At 45.9% G+C, this 15,913-nt stretch overlaps 2 protein-coding genes and 1 long non-coding RNA gene across 3 annotated transcripts; all 3 read left to right on the forward strand.

Annotated features, from left to right (window-relative positions):
• The first annotated feature begins 2,742 nt into the window (after nucleotides 1–2,742).
• cdc25b (cell division cycle 25B) lies at nucleotides 2,743–10,711 on the forward strand. The gene is made up of 15 exons (XM_019890568.1): nucleotides 2,743–3,288; nucleotides 3,375–3,457; nucleotides 3,650–3,701; nucleotides 5,144–5,182; nucleotides 5,310–5,343; nucleotides 5,934–6,083; nucleotides 6,171–6,290; nucleotides 6,615–6,752; nucleotides 6,838–6,915; nucleotides 7,427–7,615; nucleotides 7,714–7,818; nucleotides 7,910–7,972; nucleotides 8,327–8,425; nucleotides 9,247–9,498; nucleotides 10,027–10,711. Exons 1-15 carry the CDS (start codon nucleotides 3,080–3,082, stop codon nucleotides 10,165–10,167), a joined length of 1,752 nt encoding a protein of 583 aa, XP_019746127.1. The 5' UTR covers nucleotides 2,743–3,079; the 3' UTR covers nucleotides 10,168–10,711.
• A 1,814-nt stretch (nucleotides 10,712–12,525) lies between these two features.
• LOC109528137 (uncharacterized) lies at nucleotides 12,526–13,269 on the forward strand. The gene is made up of 2 exons (XR_002170652.1): nucleotides 12,526–12,623; nucleotides 12,695–13,269. It is a non-coding gene; the product is annotated as an uncharacterized LOC109528137 (long non-coding RNA).
• A 275-nt stretch (nucleotides 13,270–13,544) lies between these two features.
• Nucleotides 13,545–15,645, forward strand: ap5s1 (adaptor related protein complex 5 subunit sigma 1). The gene is made up of 3 exons (XM_019890429.1): nucleotides 13,545–13,849; nucleotides 14,760–15,051; nucleotides 15,365–15,645. The coding sequence occupies exons 1-3, from the start codon at nucleotides 13,668–13,670 to the stop codon at nucleotides 15,491–15,493; spliced, it is 603 nt and encodes a 200-aa protein (XP_019745988.1). The 5' UTR covers nucleotides 13,545–13,667; the 3' UTR covers nucleotides 15,494–15,645.
• Nucleotides 15,646–15,913: the final 268 nt, after the last annotated feature.

A 15,913-nucleotide genomic window follows, 5' to 3' on the forward strand; every position in this document is an offset into this window, starting at 1 on the left:
GGGGGGGGGAGACAATAGTCTGAAGAGACACCAGGGTGGTGGTCGGGGTGGTCAGGCTGGGGGTCCATGTGACTGACCGACTCCATGCATGAGGCAGGCGGGGGGGGGGGGGGGGTATTTCACCATGCATTCCTCACCTTCGTGCATCAGCTGTTGTCATGGCAACGGGTTCCCAACGTGTCATTTGAGGCATGCGAGACTGACAAGTCTGCTCACTGCCATTCAGTTCACATTCACAGTTACTTTGTTTTTTATTGTCGACTGAAGAGATTTGGGGTTCAGGTCAACAGATGAACGTGACTCCAAAGTTCAGAAGACCAGCTTTTATTTTGTGGTATTTAAATCAAGATGTGTTAAGCAATTCAGGGCAGAGCACTTTTTGTTTTGAAGACACCCACTTCTCAAATGAGCAAAAATATTGGAGCAGACATTATGAAATGAACTTCAAGTGAAGAGCACCAAATATTTGGTGGGACAACTTTCACTTGCATTCACTGCATCGAGCCTGCGATCCGTTGACTACGCCACACTTTTGTAATCTTCATTTGAAATGCTTTTTCAGGCCTTTACTGCAGCCTCTTTCAGTTCCGTGTCGTTGCTGGAAATTTTCGCATGTCCTCCATTTGTGATTGCATGTGTGTTTAAGTGGAAAGGAAGTGGTGGTAAGTGACAGGCGTGTCAAGGGTGTGAAAGGCACTTGACGAGCAGTAAAGTGCACACACACCCAGCGCTTTGCATTCGTCTTATCTTTCCACAACAACTGTGTGTGTGTGTGTGTGTGTGTGTGTGTGTGTGTGTGTGTGTGTGTGTGTGTGTGTGTGTGTGTGTGTATGGCAGCATTTACATTGACACGAGTTCAAAGCGGTCATTAGCACAGAGCAGCCACTGCGCCCGCAACACACTTTCAGCTCGTTTACATCACAGGCAGCGTGTTACGAAACTCATTTACGGACACGTTATTTCTGCAGATTTGTACTGCCACATGAGCTAACTAGCGGTTGAGCTTCACGTCAGAGCTAATGTAGCATTACCGTTAGCGAGCACAAATGTGGAGAGAAGGAGTTAGCTGGCTGAAATTTGATGTGCATATGTCAGAATGATTTTTAGTTGAATACTTTGTTTTACTTTCGGTTAAATAAAGGTTTTGAGTGAATTAATTATATATATATTTTTAAATGCAATTAGCTCTAAGGCCCCACGCACTTTTGGCCCTTTGGAAACGTAAAGGTGAACAGCAACCATTTGCGGAACAATAGGCTCGGCTCGCTGCAAACAAATCACATTTGAAAACAAGTTTCCTGGTTTCCATGGAGACAGATCAGTTTCGCTGATCACGTCATCGGTTTTCCACTGATCACCTGTGTAAAACAGACCCCATGCATTTTGTTGTGTTTTTGGGACAGTAAATTGAAACAAAATGCAGGATGATCAAAGCACAGCAAGAAAAGTCAGCGCCATTCCTGAGTAGGTTAAACCCGCCCAAATACTGATTTTGTTGCTCCTTTGTGTTTAAGATCTGACAAACAGTCAAGGGCTGCACAAGGCGATGATAACAAAATGTCACTGGAGCTTCAATATATTTATGCGGCGTCCATAAGAATGGTGGGGTGTGGGCGGTTGGAAGGAGGAGGCGTCAGCAGGCGCTTTTATTCGGGAGGTAGGGGGGTGCGTGGCACAGTCTCCTCGAGCGCTTTTTGTCCCGTACTTTCAGAGGTGGGTGTGGAGCCTTCGGGAGCTTGTACATGTCCCGGGGAAGTTCATTAAAGCTCATTTGCGCACGGCACATTCAGTCAGTCACGCAAAGCGTACACACTGGATCAGTGCATGAAGTCTGCCGAGTGGAAGGTGAACTTGTTTTAGGTTTGGATCCAAAATGGAGGCCTGTTAGCATCAAGCTATGGGGGTGGGGGGGGGGACACGTTGAAAAATGTGATTGTGGTGTCAAGACATTTTCACAGTTGATTCCCGGGTGCTATCTGAACACAACACCACAGCGTTTTTGTTGTTGTCAATGTCCAATTGTAATTGTTTCGTCATTACAATTAAAAAAATATTATTAGGCCTGTTACATCATAACATGTTTGCATTTGTCTGTTCCTTTGGGCTGTGATCATGGTCAAACACTTTCAACCGTTGTGCCCCAATTTGTGTCCCAATAAAATCCATCCAGCCATCCATGGATCCATTATCTGAACCGGTTATAATGATTCGTAAAAATGTTAGTTTTGTGTTGTTGCTTTTTGAGGAACCATTTTGTATTTCAGGGATTTTCACTTCCTCTAAAGGAATTTTACGTGCTACACGTTTAAACATAGCTGTAATCCCTATATATGCTGTGATAGTCTGTTTATTAGGTTAGCTTTCGTCTGTTTCATTGCGTTGTAAATGTGGTAAGACACACAGTTAATCGTAGAATAGTGTCTCAACAATTGAATTTGAGTATATGTACAATAATATGCTCTGTTAGTGTAGACTGATTATAAACACGGTCATATATATATATATGTATTGCTCAATATATGTTGCCCTTAATTGTTTTGTCTTCGAGTAGTAATAAAATGGCAACTGTAGATGAAACAAAAGACATCAGCAAAGAGAAACGAGGAAGAAAAAAAATACAATTTTGAAGACTGTCGTCACGATGTCGTTTTCAATTTTGATTGGTTCAGCCCACAACACGGCGACGCCGATTGGTTGGTGGAATGCCGCTCCGCAGCCTCTATTTTGAACGTAAATAAGGATGCAGCCAGTCTTTCTCTCTCAGAGAGCGGAGGCTGTCAGACCCGAGAAGTTCGCGCCGGCGCGCTCTGACACGCAATAACCATGCCTCTTTAGCACCTCGGACGGGCTGAATTTGACATTTATTCACCCCCTTAAAAAGTCATCAGCTACCAGTACTTATTTGAACATGTTTCCGTAACTTTTTTTTTCCGGAGGCTAAATGGTTAGCTCGTGGTTTAGCTTACAACTCGGGGCACCTTGCTAATTGGCGACTCCAAATTCCACTAAACAACCCTTCCCAAAAAAAACCCCGTCGGATATCTTGAGGAGTCGACCTAACTGGAGAAAAAACAACAACATGGATGAATTTTTAGGCAGCGTTCGTCCCGTCGGCGGCGGTGCGAGGAGCAGGCCCGACGACATCCCCGGTGTTTCCTCGTTGCCCGCGCCGGACGTGTGCCACCAGATGGCCCACTGCAGATCTCTCTTCTCCTCAGTACCAGCCTCGGTTCACTCGCCTGTTAGCAACCTAGCGCTGGATATGAACAAATTGGTGGGACTCGGCAGGTAGTTTGAGTTTGATTACGTTTCGAAATACGAAAATCACCCCCACTCCTTGGCGTGTTGCTGACATCGTACTTCCTGTCCCACAGTCAATGTGATACACCGAAGAGGAGTGTGCGTGCACGCCTGGAGAAGGTGTCCTCCATCGCCTCGGATGTCTCCTCCGATGCCGGTGAGTTTTTGTATGCCGAAATCATTCCTCCACAACATAGTTATTGTTTTCATATAGCAAACGCTCTTTGAACTTTTCAGTCCTGTGTTTCCTCAAATTTTTGTGGGCTATCTTCAGATATGTGGGAAATGCTCTAAAATCGTCATTATGATTATTGTTGTTGTTAAAAATAGTTTAACTCTGGTCCCGCAGGCCTCGGCATGGATTACACCAGTCCCATCGATACCCTGGACATGGAGGACTCGTACGTAAAAGCCGCCTGTTCGAATCGATCCCCCTTTCCCCTGCTCCTTCTCCATGACCGGTCATCCACCCCAACCCCTACCCCATATGCACCCCCCCCCCAATCCCTCAAATCTCAACAGCTGAGCCAACCGGTTTCTAATGTGTCACATTTGATCGTCTCAGTAAGTAGTTAGAATTTTTTTTTTAATGGCACCAGTTTTACCAATTGTCACGAAATTTGGTTGACATATCTGTCATGACAGGACCCACAAAAAAAAAAAAAAAAGTCTCTCAGAGCCATGCTTAAAATTGAACAGGAATATGGCTATTTTGCCAAACTTCTACTTTGGGAATTTGACTGAAAGTGTCTAAAGGTATCGCAAATGATTGACAACTAATCATTTATCAGATTCATTGACAGCTATTTTGATCATTTGGAGTCATTGTTGTCCAAATCCTCTCAACAGTAAATATTCTGATTTCTGTCATCCTCCATGGAAGTGGACTGATTATTTTTGTTTTTGTTTTTTGTTCCCCAAAGACATTTGCAAAGATCCGCTTTTTCTTTGGGAACAATTTTTGCCTGTTTTTTGACCTGTTACGTACCAAACCAGCAACAAAACAACTCAGTTTAATCTATCTTGAACATCATTCTTCTTTGCAGCCGTAGTATGACAAATCTCCAATGGATGTTGAACCTGAAGCTGCTTCACAAGAGAAAAAATATCCCAAATCCTCGAAAGGTTGGGGATTGACCTCAGGAAAAAAATGGGGTGCCCGGCAGGCATTTGTAAATGATTTTTCCCGAAGTTAGTCCGCATTTCCTCATGTTGGGTGGGCCTATGCGTCGCCACCCAGGAGTTCCTTTACAGCAGCATTCAGGCACCGAGACCTCTTTGAGCTCCCTTACAGCTGTTGGGTTGCTAGGAGTTCTCCAGGTTGAAAGCGGAGGGGGTGGTGGTTAATGATACCCCAGCACACCCCCTCCGGTCCTTGGCACGCTCTCCCTATGCGCTGTTATTTCAATGGGAGGTGGAGGGGGAGCAAGGTTTTAGAAATCAGGGCAGCCCCCCTGCCCGACCACCACCACCCCTCCTTTCCCGTTAGCTTGTACGCTGAATGGGGCCGCGCTCCCCCGTCCTCGACGAACAAAAGGAGCTCTCAGGCCACGGTCATGGCAGGCATCTGTTGGGTTATCCCCCGTCTGCCGAGGAGCCCCTTCCGCCGTCACGGTTTAGCATACAGGTGCTCCCCGCCGCACTTCCTCCTGACCGGCCAGTCGCACGTCTCCCGTTTTGCATCACCCAAAGAAAAAATAAAAACCCTCTTCAATGTTCCTGAGGTGCAGCATCAGCTTCACGCGGCCCCCGAAAACCAAACAAACGGCTGCAGAGAGTTTGAGACTTTGACCAGAACTTTGTTCAAGTCGCAGCTTTTTTTTTTTTGTGTGTGTGTCGGCAGGTTCGAGAAGGCCATTCAACAGTCCAGTCGAGTCCACGAGTAAGTCGCCGTCTTTCTCAGGCTTCAGTCTGGAAGCCCGTTTGTTTACCCCTCGTCAACGTGAAAAAAGGCTCGCCCGCTCTCAGCCGTCTTTTGACGCCTTCATCTGCTTGCCTTCCCCTCACAGGAAAATGCCCGTCAGGCGAAATAACTCCTTACCGGTAAGTACCTGCACAGAGACAACACCCCACTCCTCGATAATAATAACAATAATCAGTATGGATACTCACAGGGGCAAAACTGCCGTGGTTATTTTTCTTTTCTGTGGCAGCCCGTTTAGGCAGCAAATGACCGTTTGCTCTTTCATGAACACTGTTTTCGAGAACCAAGCTGTTTACATATGTTTTTAGTGGTGGCCCGTTTAGGCAGCAAAGTCCGACTGTTTACGTTTCACTTTGTAGCACAGTCCGTCGCGGCCAACAATGCGCAAAAAGTAGTTTGGAGCCTTAACAAAGTGCTGCATGGAATGAAGTTGAACAATTGGACATGAAGGATTTCACTCTGAGGGTGCAATTAATTCAGGCCCAACTTGTTTCCTGCCTAAATGGGCTGCCTGGCAACCTGTTTGGGCTAACGGACTCCTGTTGATGCCTCGCTACGATTTCCTGTGGCAGCCCGTGTATGCCGCAGCCTCACACGCGTCATTTGATTTTCTCTGGTTGCCCGTTTAGGCAGCAAAGTAGTTGGCTCTTGACCCTCGACGAGCCCATAAGCGTCATCTTGTCCCCGCTCATCACCTTGTCGTTTTCAGCTTCAGCTCCTTTGCTTCAGTCCTCCCCTGAAGGGATCCGAACCGGATGCGAACCGCTACGGAGTATTTGGCCAGCAGCCCGTCCGTGTCGACTCCTCCTCCTCCTCAAGCGCCTCATCGCCGTGGGACAACAAGGAGAACATCCCCAAGGTCAGTCTGTGCTCATCGGCGTCCATTGCTCGCCGCGAAGATGGCCCGCGCCGTGTTTGGAAGTGACCCATGTCGGTTTGCCCGCAGGAGTGCTTTGAATTCAAGAAGCCCACGCAGCCCGTTGCCCGCACCCGAATGCGCTCCGTCGACAGCGCCGCCCTGAAAGATCCTTTTGCCCACCGCCCCAACTCGGCGCCGGCCCTCTTGGTACGTACTTGGCGCTTTTGAGACGCCACTAAACGGGTATGTTCGACACGTTTGTTCAACGCCCTGAAGACAATCGGACCATTTTTTTTCCCTGTGGTCCCATCAAGGCAGAAAAATACGGTCTAGTTTCTGTGGCAGCCCGTTGAGGCAGGCTAGCATGCGTCATGTTCTGTTGCAACCCTTTCAGGTTGGGAGCTATGTTCACTTTCATGTACTGTGGCAGCCCATTGAGGCAGCCAACCACTGAGCACTCGGGATGTTTTTGAGGCGACCTACTGTTACTTCGGGCGGTGCTAACTTTCGGACGTCGCCGTGCCCTCGCAGGTGTCACCTTCCTCAGCGCAGCAGCCCCAGTTTAGCGACGACAGCCCGTTGTTCCTTCGATGTTCCTCCCTCGCGTCACTCGACGATGACGACGACGACGACGACGGCTTCCTGGACGTGCTGGACGACAACATGGAGGTGGAGCCGTGTTTCCCCTCATCAAACCCGACGGCACGGGAACGCATCGCCGCTGCGCTTTACCGACGCTTTCTTCTTCTCTCAGAACACAGACGACATGCCGCAAGGGATGGCCGACTTGCTCACGGCGCCGCTAGTGGCTGACGGCTTTGGAGAAGGCTCGGTAAGCTCGGGGGCGTGGGGGCCGTGATCGGAGCAAAATGTTTCAATCCACGAATGCGTCGAAAGGATCCGTATCATAGTAGGAAGTATTTAATTGGAGTACAATTGAAATAATTGGATATTAAAGAATCGTATGAAAATAGTTCACAATATCCTGTTATTTTACAATTTCTTTGCTGTATAATTTATTTGTCACAATGTTTATGTTGTCTTTAATGTCGACGGGCGGGTCGACGGGATTGCAGCCAAATTTGGGACACAGCACTCGTGCGCGTCAAGGCTGTATGCTAGCTTTCAGTTTGAACGGCAGCACGTTTAGGCGGCAGCTTCGTGTTTCATTTTCGGAAGCCGCAACTTTTCTTTTCATCTTCCGTGGCAGCCCGTTGAGGCAGGAGACGAATAGGTTTTGCTTTCGTTGTCTCCGCCAGCCCGTTTCCGATGTTTTGCGAACGTCTCGGTGCTAAAATGAATGCGCTTGTCAAAAGGGGACCCCTGGTCTTGTCGTTCTGCAGCCTGCGATCCGCTGGCGGCCTCGGAGCCTTTTCCGCTCCCCGTCGATGCCCAGCCCCTGCGTGTCGCGCCCCTGCGCCAAGCGGCCCGACTGCCCTCGAGACGACAACAGCGCACCCGTGCAGGTCAAGCGACGTCGTAGCCTGGCGAGGTCTGAAGTCACCGCAGAGGACGTCGATTCCCCCAAGACGGTTCGTTTTGACGCCCGACCCGCCCGAAAAGACGCCACCTTCTGTTTGATTGAATGTAACCGTGCGCTTATATTTTTATATTTCGCCGTCGTCTTCAGGCTTGCATGCAACTACAGAGGTCCAAGTCCTTCTGTCAGGCGGACATTGACAAAGTTCTCGACCGGAACGACGGCGCCGCCGAACTCATCGGAGACTTTAGCAAAGTGAGCAACTCCCAACTGGGCCAAAACCCGATCGTGGGCCCACAACATTTGACGCCACTTTTTTTTTTTTTTTTTTTTTTTTGCTTTTTAGCCCTACGCTTTGCCAACGGTGGAGGGAAAACATCAGGACCTCAAGTACGTCACAGGAGAAACGGTAAGCTGCACAGTCTCAAACGGGACCGAGCACACCAAAAGATGAGCTGTTGCTGAAAGCCATCACGCGCTCATGGCAGCAATCTGCGACTGGACAGTACGTTTACCTTTGATTTGTAAACCGCGGGCCATTCAGACCGCAAACTAGTCGGGCCTGAATTTAAACGGCCCCCCTGAGTGAAATTTGAAATGTCCAGTTGCTTTCCAGCACATCTCCGCTCGTTGTCCACGGCAACTGACAGCCGTCCATGTTCACTTCGACTTGATTTGGCGGCCGGCTACTCAAGTTGCGTTGACGTCCTTTTGCGAGTGACAAGATCCCTGCGGCAAACGCTTCCTTTTTGGTGTTGGGCAGGTGGTGGCGGCGATGAAGGGCGAGTTCGGTCACCTGGTGGAGCGACTCATCATCATCGACTGCCGCTACCCTTACGAGTACGACGGCGGGCACATCAAGGTGAGCGCAGCGCCACAGATCAGTTGGGGGGGTCGGCAAGGGGGATGAAACGAAACAAATAGATATGTATATACTGTGAGAATATTGAATATAATATGAAAATGGATCGCCATGAATTTATTTGAGAGTAAGAGGTTTCTACTTAATAAGCCGCCATTTTACGAAAATTGAAACGTGCACAAAACAATGAACTCATCAGTGTAAAAAATGAACATGAAGTTGTTTTTCATGAAACCGTTCATAGGATTTTTTTTTTTAACCTTTCTTTTATGCTCCGCTGAAGTATTTTAACAAACTGATAATCGTCATTATTATTATTATTATAAAAATGTCATTCGTCAAAATTAATTTCATTTGAAATGAATCATTGACGCAATATGAAACACTTCATTGTACAGTATTTGTGTGGGAAAAAAAATATTCACAAACAAATGCATGTCATCTCTTTTATAAAAGCACATCCATTAATTTCTCAGACATATATTGTAAATAATTCATGAATCGGTAATGCAACAAATGTGTGAAAGTGTTGATTTGTTCGCTCTCGAACCAATTCTCGCAAAAAACTTCTCAATGAATATCTTGTTTACTTTCATGTTTTGCTCATTTATTGCATAAAATTAACTTTTTTTGTATTATAGAAGTCAAAACAGTCAAATGATATGTGTTTTTCGAATAAATGGCCAAAATATTGGTATTTATTGCATTGATTTATTTAAAATTTTCCACCCTAATAGTTCGATAACTGAAATTTATTTATCTACGTACAATATATATATATCCTTTTTTTTTTTTTTTTTTTTTTTAAATGTGTCTGTCAGGGTGCCCTGAATCTCTACCTGGAGGACGAGGTTGAGGACTTCCTGCTGCGGACATCGCCGCCGGTGGCCGCGGCGTGCCCAGACAAGCGCGTGGTCGTGCTGTTCCACTGCGAGTTCTCGTCGGAGCGCGGGCCGCGCATGTGCCGCTTCGTGCGCGAGCGCGACCGCGCCATGAACGACTACCCCAAGCTCCACTACCCTGAGCTCTACGTGCTCAAGGGAGGCTACAAGGAGTTCTTCCCTCTCTTCCAGGTACGCCAAAAAACATTCCCCCCAAGAAAAATTTAAAAAATACAAAAAAACAAAAAAAAAAACAGATCGGTGTTTGTTTAACTTTACAAGAGAGAAAGTTCTGGCAATTTGTCAACGATTGTTAGTTGCAGCCCTAAAACAGATCAATGCAGGGTGTCTCCACCCCCCCCTTTATTTGGGGGGGGGGGATACCATACCGCGATGGTAAGAAACCAAAAAGTGGTACAAATTTTTTATTTTGGTACTTTTGACGATGAGGTGTGAAACAAAATTCATGTCTTGGCGTTTTTGTACCATCCTCCGATAAAAGAAGGGTGTCAAAAGCTGCTCAAGATCCATTCGTTTTTGATTTCTTTTGCCAAAAATGGAACTCAAAAACCAAATTCGGATGCTTTACTGTGCTTCAGAAAAATTGGTTAATTTTTGCAGCTCTTGCAAAGAGGCGCCAATGGAATGACTTGAATAATTTCATGACCTGGGCTCCCCAAAATGACCCGTGTCCCCCCCCCTCCCTCCGGTCCGGCGCAGGTGCAATGCGAGCCCGAGTCGTATCGCGCCATGATGGACGAGGACTTCCGCGAGGACCTGAGGAACTGTCGCCTGAAGAGTCGCTCGTGGGCCGGCGAGCGCAGCAAGCGGAGCATGTACAGCCGCCTCAAGAAGCTCTGAGCGCCGCCCCCCCCACCTCACTCCACCACAGCCCACGGCCCCTTGAATCAGGCAGCTTTTAGTTCAAGAGCCACCTTTGCCAACCACTTTCGGCCGAGTTTCTGCCATCACTGCCAATGTTCACTTTAAAAAAAAAAGTCGCAGTACTTAAAAACGCCTTCATGGTGAGACTCGATTTTTCTCTTTTTTTTTTTTTTTCGTGTGTGTGTGTGTGTGTGTCCCCCCCTCCCCCCCACTCTCCACACTGCCTATGCGTTTTGACAAACTGAGTTCCCCGTCGACCATGTGAACCACATCTACGTTGTCATTGTTCTTTTTTTTAATGATCCTCTACCTGTTCTCACGGTGCCAAAGACACCAAAGAAGAGTTGACAGTGAGATTGTTGTCCTGCAGGACCACAAAAACATGTGAAAGAGAGCGTGAGCGATTTGCGTGTGTGGTTGTTGTTGCCCAAATGTGCGTTTTTTTTGCTGAGCGAGCGCCGCCAGTTTTGGCGCGCAGCTCCCGGGAGAGCCGCCCATTAAAAATCAGTGCGAGTGCCGACTCCTGAGTTGTGTTGCCTCTTTGTTTTTTAAGCTACTTGTGTTGGACTGCTGGAGTACCCCAAACTCTGCAGCCTGGGGATTTAAAAAAAAAAAAAAAAGGAAAAAATGACACCATGATAAATCATGTCACAAAATGTTCTGGCATTGTAACTAACAGCTTCAAACACTTGAAAATCTAAGTGCACGCAGGCAAATATAATGCACCAAATGCAAAAATCGAAGCTAAAAATGGCTGAACTTCCATTTTCCATGGTAGGTAGTCCTGACATTGAAACAAAAATTTAAATCAATTAAAATTTCAGCATTCCCCCGGTTGTAGATATCAACCTGAAGTCAGCTTTTTTTTTTTCTGGGCGCATATACGTCCAGGCCGTTGCCCTTTCCACGTGAGATCTTTTGTCCTCGTGCACCAGCGGCGGCGTTACAAACATTCTTCTCAGAGGAGTGTTTGACATAATTCCGCTTTCTATTCCATGACTCAGACGCACCAGCGTGACTGTCAGCGTTTGAGTGTCTCGGTTTTGGCGCGCACGTTTCAAACTAGGCCACTCGTTCAAATTCTCCCTCTCAAAATGGCCTTGGGAGTGGCCTCGGCCTCAGCCAAGGCACTCACGTGCGCAATCACACACACGCACAAGCACACACACACGTTTACATTCCACATTCATGTCCTGACCAGAGTTCAGCAGGAAGTCACGTGTAGCCAACATGTGAGCCAGAGGGATGGTTGTTAGTGCGTGGAACAACGAGGCCTCTTGCAACTGGCGCTTGTCACGCTCAGAATGAAGCAAATTCCTGGCGCCACTTTTAAACGCACACGATGCTTTGGAAACATTAATTCAATTCACTTAACATATCGTCTGTTCGTGAAATTGTCTTACTTGTCTAAAATCCACCAGAGTGTGCGTACGTGTGTGTGTGGCAGTTTGTAGCTCCACGTTGCTGTTGCTTCAAAATATCCCCGACGCCCAAGTGGATGACAAATGTTCTTTTAATTGTATGACTGCAAAGCAGTCTTCAGTCTCGTATCACTTTGCATTCCTCGTAGCTTTGACTACTAAAAAGATACTGTTTCTATTCTTATAGGAAAACAAACACACCACGTGTAATCGTATAGTGTTTTAACTAGGGCAATCCCAGTAATCAATTTTGTCCAACTATTTACAGTAAAAGAGAAAAAACAGATATTTAGTTCTGTTTACGAAGTGTCATTGAACACACCAGACGCAGCAGAAACGTGACTGCGTCATACCGACGTGTGGCGGCCGCAGTGAACTGCGGGTTCACACAACAGTGTAAGAAAAACAAATTGAAATATTAACATAGAAGTCTTAATTGATCCGGACTATCGACGAGATGAGACTCGACGCTCTGAATTCCTCGTAGCCGCGACGGCGGGAAGCGGGTGCCATTCTTTGTGATGTTGCGTCACTTCCGTCATCATTTAATGACGTTTATGTATCACTCCGTTACATATATATATATACAAATTATTTTCAATCTAGTGGTATTGAATTGAACTGAATTGAATACAACTTTATTGTCAAATGTGCTACAGCACAGATGTATCATCATTTTTATCCAGGGTCGTTCCATTAGTTGGTTTTTAAAAATAATTCTCGTCTGTGTGTCTGTGTGCATGCGTGTGCGCGCGTAAAAATGACATGTTGGCCACGTCACACAGCTTTTTAAATGACATTCACTCTTTCACGAGCGATGTCACATAGTGGGCTGAAAGGTCCTCGAAAGTCATTCGCAATGTGACACTAGAAAAAGTGCTTAAGGACACACAAAACAAACGCACCGAAATTGGGACTCTCAAGAACCACCAAACCATCGATAGTCCCAGAAAGTAGAAACAGACGTCAATTCTTGAATTTTAGATTTGATTCCTTGGCGAGTGGAACCAGGTATTTTTTTTTCTTGATGTGGATGAAAAAAACCCTGTTGTGTGCTTCACTCTATTTGGTCCTGTGCTCAGTTTTACGAAGTTTTCACGTCGTTTGACAACTGCATGCGGCGTCTGCTGGTGCTGATCTGCAAATCAAGCGGCCGTGTGAAAACGTCAAACTGAGGGACAGCGACAGACGAGATTGCGCATAATCGACGACTGTTCGTTGGATCAAGAGGTCAACCGCACGGCGCAGGGAATGTTGACAAATCGCAGGCTGTGTTTTCTCTTTGCCGACGGCCGCGCTGTTCCTGCAACAAGAGGCCTCTCAGTCTACTAGGACGGCAGCTGCGCGCACACACGCGCGCGCGCGCACACACACACACACACACACACACACACACACACACACACACACACACACACACACACACACACACTGCACGGATGACCAAGTTATCAAAATGGGCATTATTGCCATCTGGCATCATGGGAAAATTAATCCAGTTTAAACCATGACAAGATGCTTGAACTCTTAATTCAATTTTCCTTAGTTTTATTTATTCTATTATACCTGTTTTTTATATTTCATTATTATTGTTATTATTATGATGATGCTTATTATTGAAGTTGGATGAAATGATTAAACCATGGAGATCCTGCAAGTGTTTCTTTCGTTAATTTGTAATTAGCTTTTATATATTTTGTTTTAATACTTTTTCATTTGATTTTTGACATCTTAACTGTTATTCATTTTATCATTTTAAATGTAAAAAAATTGTAAAAAAATATCCTAATTATTTATTGTTGTTATTAAAGAATGGAGAAGATATCTATGATCATTTTATTTCTGTATTTTTTTGCAGTACAAGAAATTATATTGCCCATTCGAAAGCGCGGTCGTGATCCGTGCGCGCCATCTGGCGGCTGTAAGGACATAAAGCATCAGAATACGACCGTTGGTCATGTGATCTAACGCGGTAGCGATTCGCCAAGTTAGCTTGACAGACAACAAGAGCAGTTTGCCTTCCTCCTTCGTGTTGCTTGAAATGTCGTTTTCGTCATGGTGATCGTCTTCGTCATCCACACAGTGTGCCCGATCGGGGCGCTCGCTCCCGGGGAGAGCAGGGTACTCTACTCCCGCATCTTCGGACCGGACGAGGCGCTCTTCCAGGGCGGGCAGCGGCAGCTCAACGCTGAGGAGAGGCGACTGTTGTCGGCCGAGAAACTCGCCGTGGTGGCCCGGTAAGGTGGTTCCTCTTGAGTTGGTCAAGCAGAATTACAAACGTGACGTCATCCGTTGGTTCTTGTCCACTGCTCCGTCAGGTCCAAATTTTCGGAACGGCTGACAGAATTTTCCAGCGAAAGTATTGCAGTTGTAATATTTTTAGTCACGTTATTAATGTTATTTTCACACATTTGTTAAATGCTTTTTATTTGTAACATTTTTGTCAAGGTATTCCTAGATAATCCATAATTTTTTTTAGAATCATTTACTATTTTAGTTACAAATTTCCCATTCAACTATATTATTTTAATCAGTATATTAGTAATGTAATACCAATTTGAATGTAACATCTTTTAATGAATTTAATGCATTTTGTTATTTTTAATCAATGCATTGTTTATTATGTGTGTTATCAATTTTTTTTATTGGAAACAAATAATATTGCATTAATTCATTAAGGGATTCCCCCCACATTTTCTGTATTATTATTATTATTATTATTATTATTATTAGTGATGGGCAAGTACTGATACTTGGCATTATTTTAAGGTGTTGGTAATCATGGCGTCGCAGATTCCAGCCACCGATACTCAAGGCAAAAAAAAAATAATAATCTGACATCGAGTAAGTCCTTCTTGGCCGTAGTTGGCGCTACATTGCGGTGGTTTGGCACATTCATCATCTGCATCAGAAAGAAAGGTCTTTGTTCACAAATTTGCATTGTTGCTTTAAATGAAATGTCATGTCAACAGTACGAGAACTATCAGTACTTGCTATTGCTCAAAGAGTGAATGTTCACAAAAATCAACAAAAAAGGGGTTATTTGTATTATTACGATCCTGATGATATTCCATAATGTACTAACGGGCCATTAATGATCTGATGAAGACTGAAGATGATTGTGTCACTTGGTCCGGTTCGGACCAGGCAGGTCCAGAGCGCCGTCTCGCTGCGCCGGGAGGCCTCAGGGCGCCCGCTAGTGGAGGCTCTGCCCGGCGAGGAGCACCTGGCCCTGCAGGAGGCCGACAGCGGCGTGCTGAGGCTGCGCTGCGGCGACCCCTACTGGCAGGAGGTCAGCGCGCTCTGGTTGGCCGTCAACTCTTTGTCCTTTGTGATGCTGTGTGAGCCCCACGAGAACCTGCTGCTGGCCGAGGGAACGCTCCGGAACCTCGCCAGGCACTGCCTGGAGCACCTGCACATGCTGGGACAGGGCAGCGAGGTGAGGGGAAACCCTAAGGGCCGATGTTATGGATGATTATTAGCATCGAATTTGCTGCCCCAAAAAAACTGTTCTCTCTGCTTATTGGTCAGAAACGAGTGCTTTTGGTGACACCAACTCATATTCTACTGCTGATAACTAAAGCTAAACGATTCATGGATTAGCAGAAATAATTCATGATTAATTTGCGATTAGCTGTCAATTAATTGCTGCAGCTCTAAATATATACATTTCTAGACACATCTGAGGACTGTTTTTTTTTTTTTTAATTTCTGTTGTGCATGTTATTTATTTTTGTGTCCTTTTTTTGCAGGTGCTGTTGAAGAGCAGCCGGGTGGATGTCCTACTGAGTCGGCTTCTTCCTCACGGCCAGCTCGTCTTCCTCAACCATCGCTTCGCGCAAAGTCTGGAGAAAGACGTGGCCGCCTACATGAACAAGTGACCTCCAATGGACAGATGTTGGACGTCTTTGTTTCTGAAACGGAATTGTCTTTATTCTCCACGGTGTTATGAAGAGAAATTCTGTGACTATTCTGACTGTAAATTTATTTGTGTCAGCTACCCTTCAAATCCTGCCCCCCCCCTTTTTTTTAATAGCTTTGCACACTATATACATAAACGGCTGGCCGGAAATGGCCCGCAGGCTATTGTTTTGACATCACTGCTTGAGAGTTATGTTGTTATCTTTGTAAATGAATCCCGATTTAATTTCTTGGAAAAAAAGTCTTTTCAATAAAGTTTGAGGCGGGGAAGAAAACCAGACACGCCTTCGTCGCAGCCATGTTGGTGGTGGCGACAGCCCCGCCAAAGGTAATGGAAAGCATTATTTTAGCATCGTCATAGCTCAAAAGAAATGTGTTGC

This window comes from Hippocampus comes, unplaced genomic scaffold (assembly GCF_001891065.2).
Source record: "Hippocampus comes isolate QL1 unplaced genomic scaffold, H_comes_QL1_v1.1 scaffold168, whole genome shotgun sequence".
NCBI lineage: Eukaryota > Metazoa > Chordata > Actinopteri > Syngnathiformes > Syngnathidae > Hippocampus > Hippocampus comes.

What these genes read in the sequence shown, in the direction of transcription:
- cdc25b (XM_019890568.1), top strand. Translation starts at nt 3,080, where the DNA reads ATGGATGAATTTTTAGGCAGCGTTCGTCCCGTCGGCGGCGGTGCGAGG. An exon ending in GGATGTCTCCTCCGATGCCG is followed by an intron (nt 3,458 to 3,649) that starts GTGAGTTTTTGT and finishes CTGGTCCCGCAG; the next exon opens with GCCTCGGCATGGATTACACC. An exon ending in ACGGCTTTGGAGAAGGCTCG is followed by an intron (nt 6,916 to 7,426) that starts GTAAGCTCGGGG and finishes GTCGTTCTGCAG; the next exon opens with CCTGCGATCCGCTGGCGGCC.
- ap5s1 (XM_019890429.1), top strand. Translation starts at nt 13,668, where the DNA reads ATGGTGATCGTCTTCGTCATCCACACAGTGTGCCCGATCGGGGCGCTC. An exon ending in AAACTCGCCGTGGTGGCCCG is followed by an intron (nt 13,850 to 14,759) that starts GTAAGGTGGTTC and finishes GGTTCGGACCAG; the next exon opens with GCAGGTCCAGAGCGCCGTCT. An exon ending in TGCTGGGACAGGGCAGCGAG is followed by an intron (nt 15,052 to 15,364) that starts GTGAGGGGAAAC and finishes CTTTTTTTGCAG; the next exon opens with GTGCTGTTGAAGAGCAGCCG.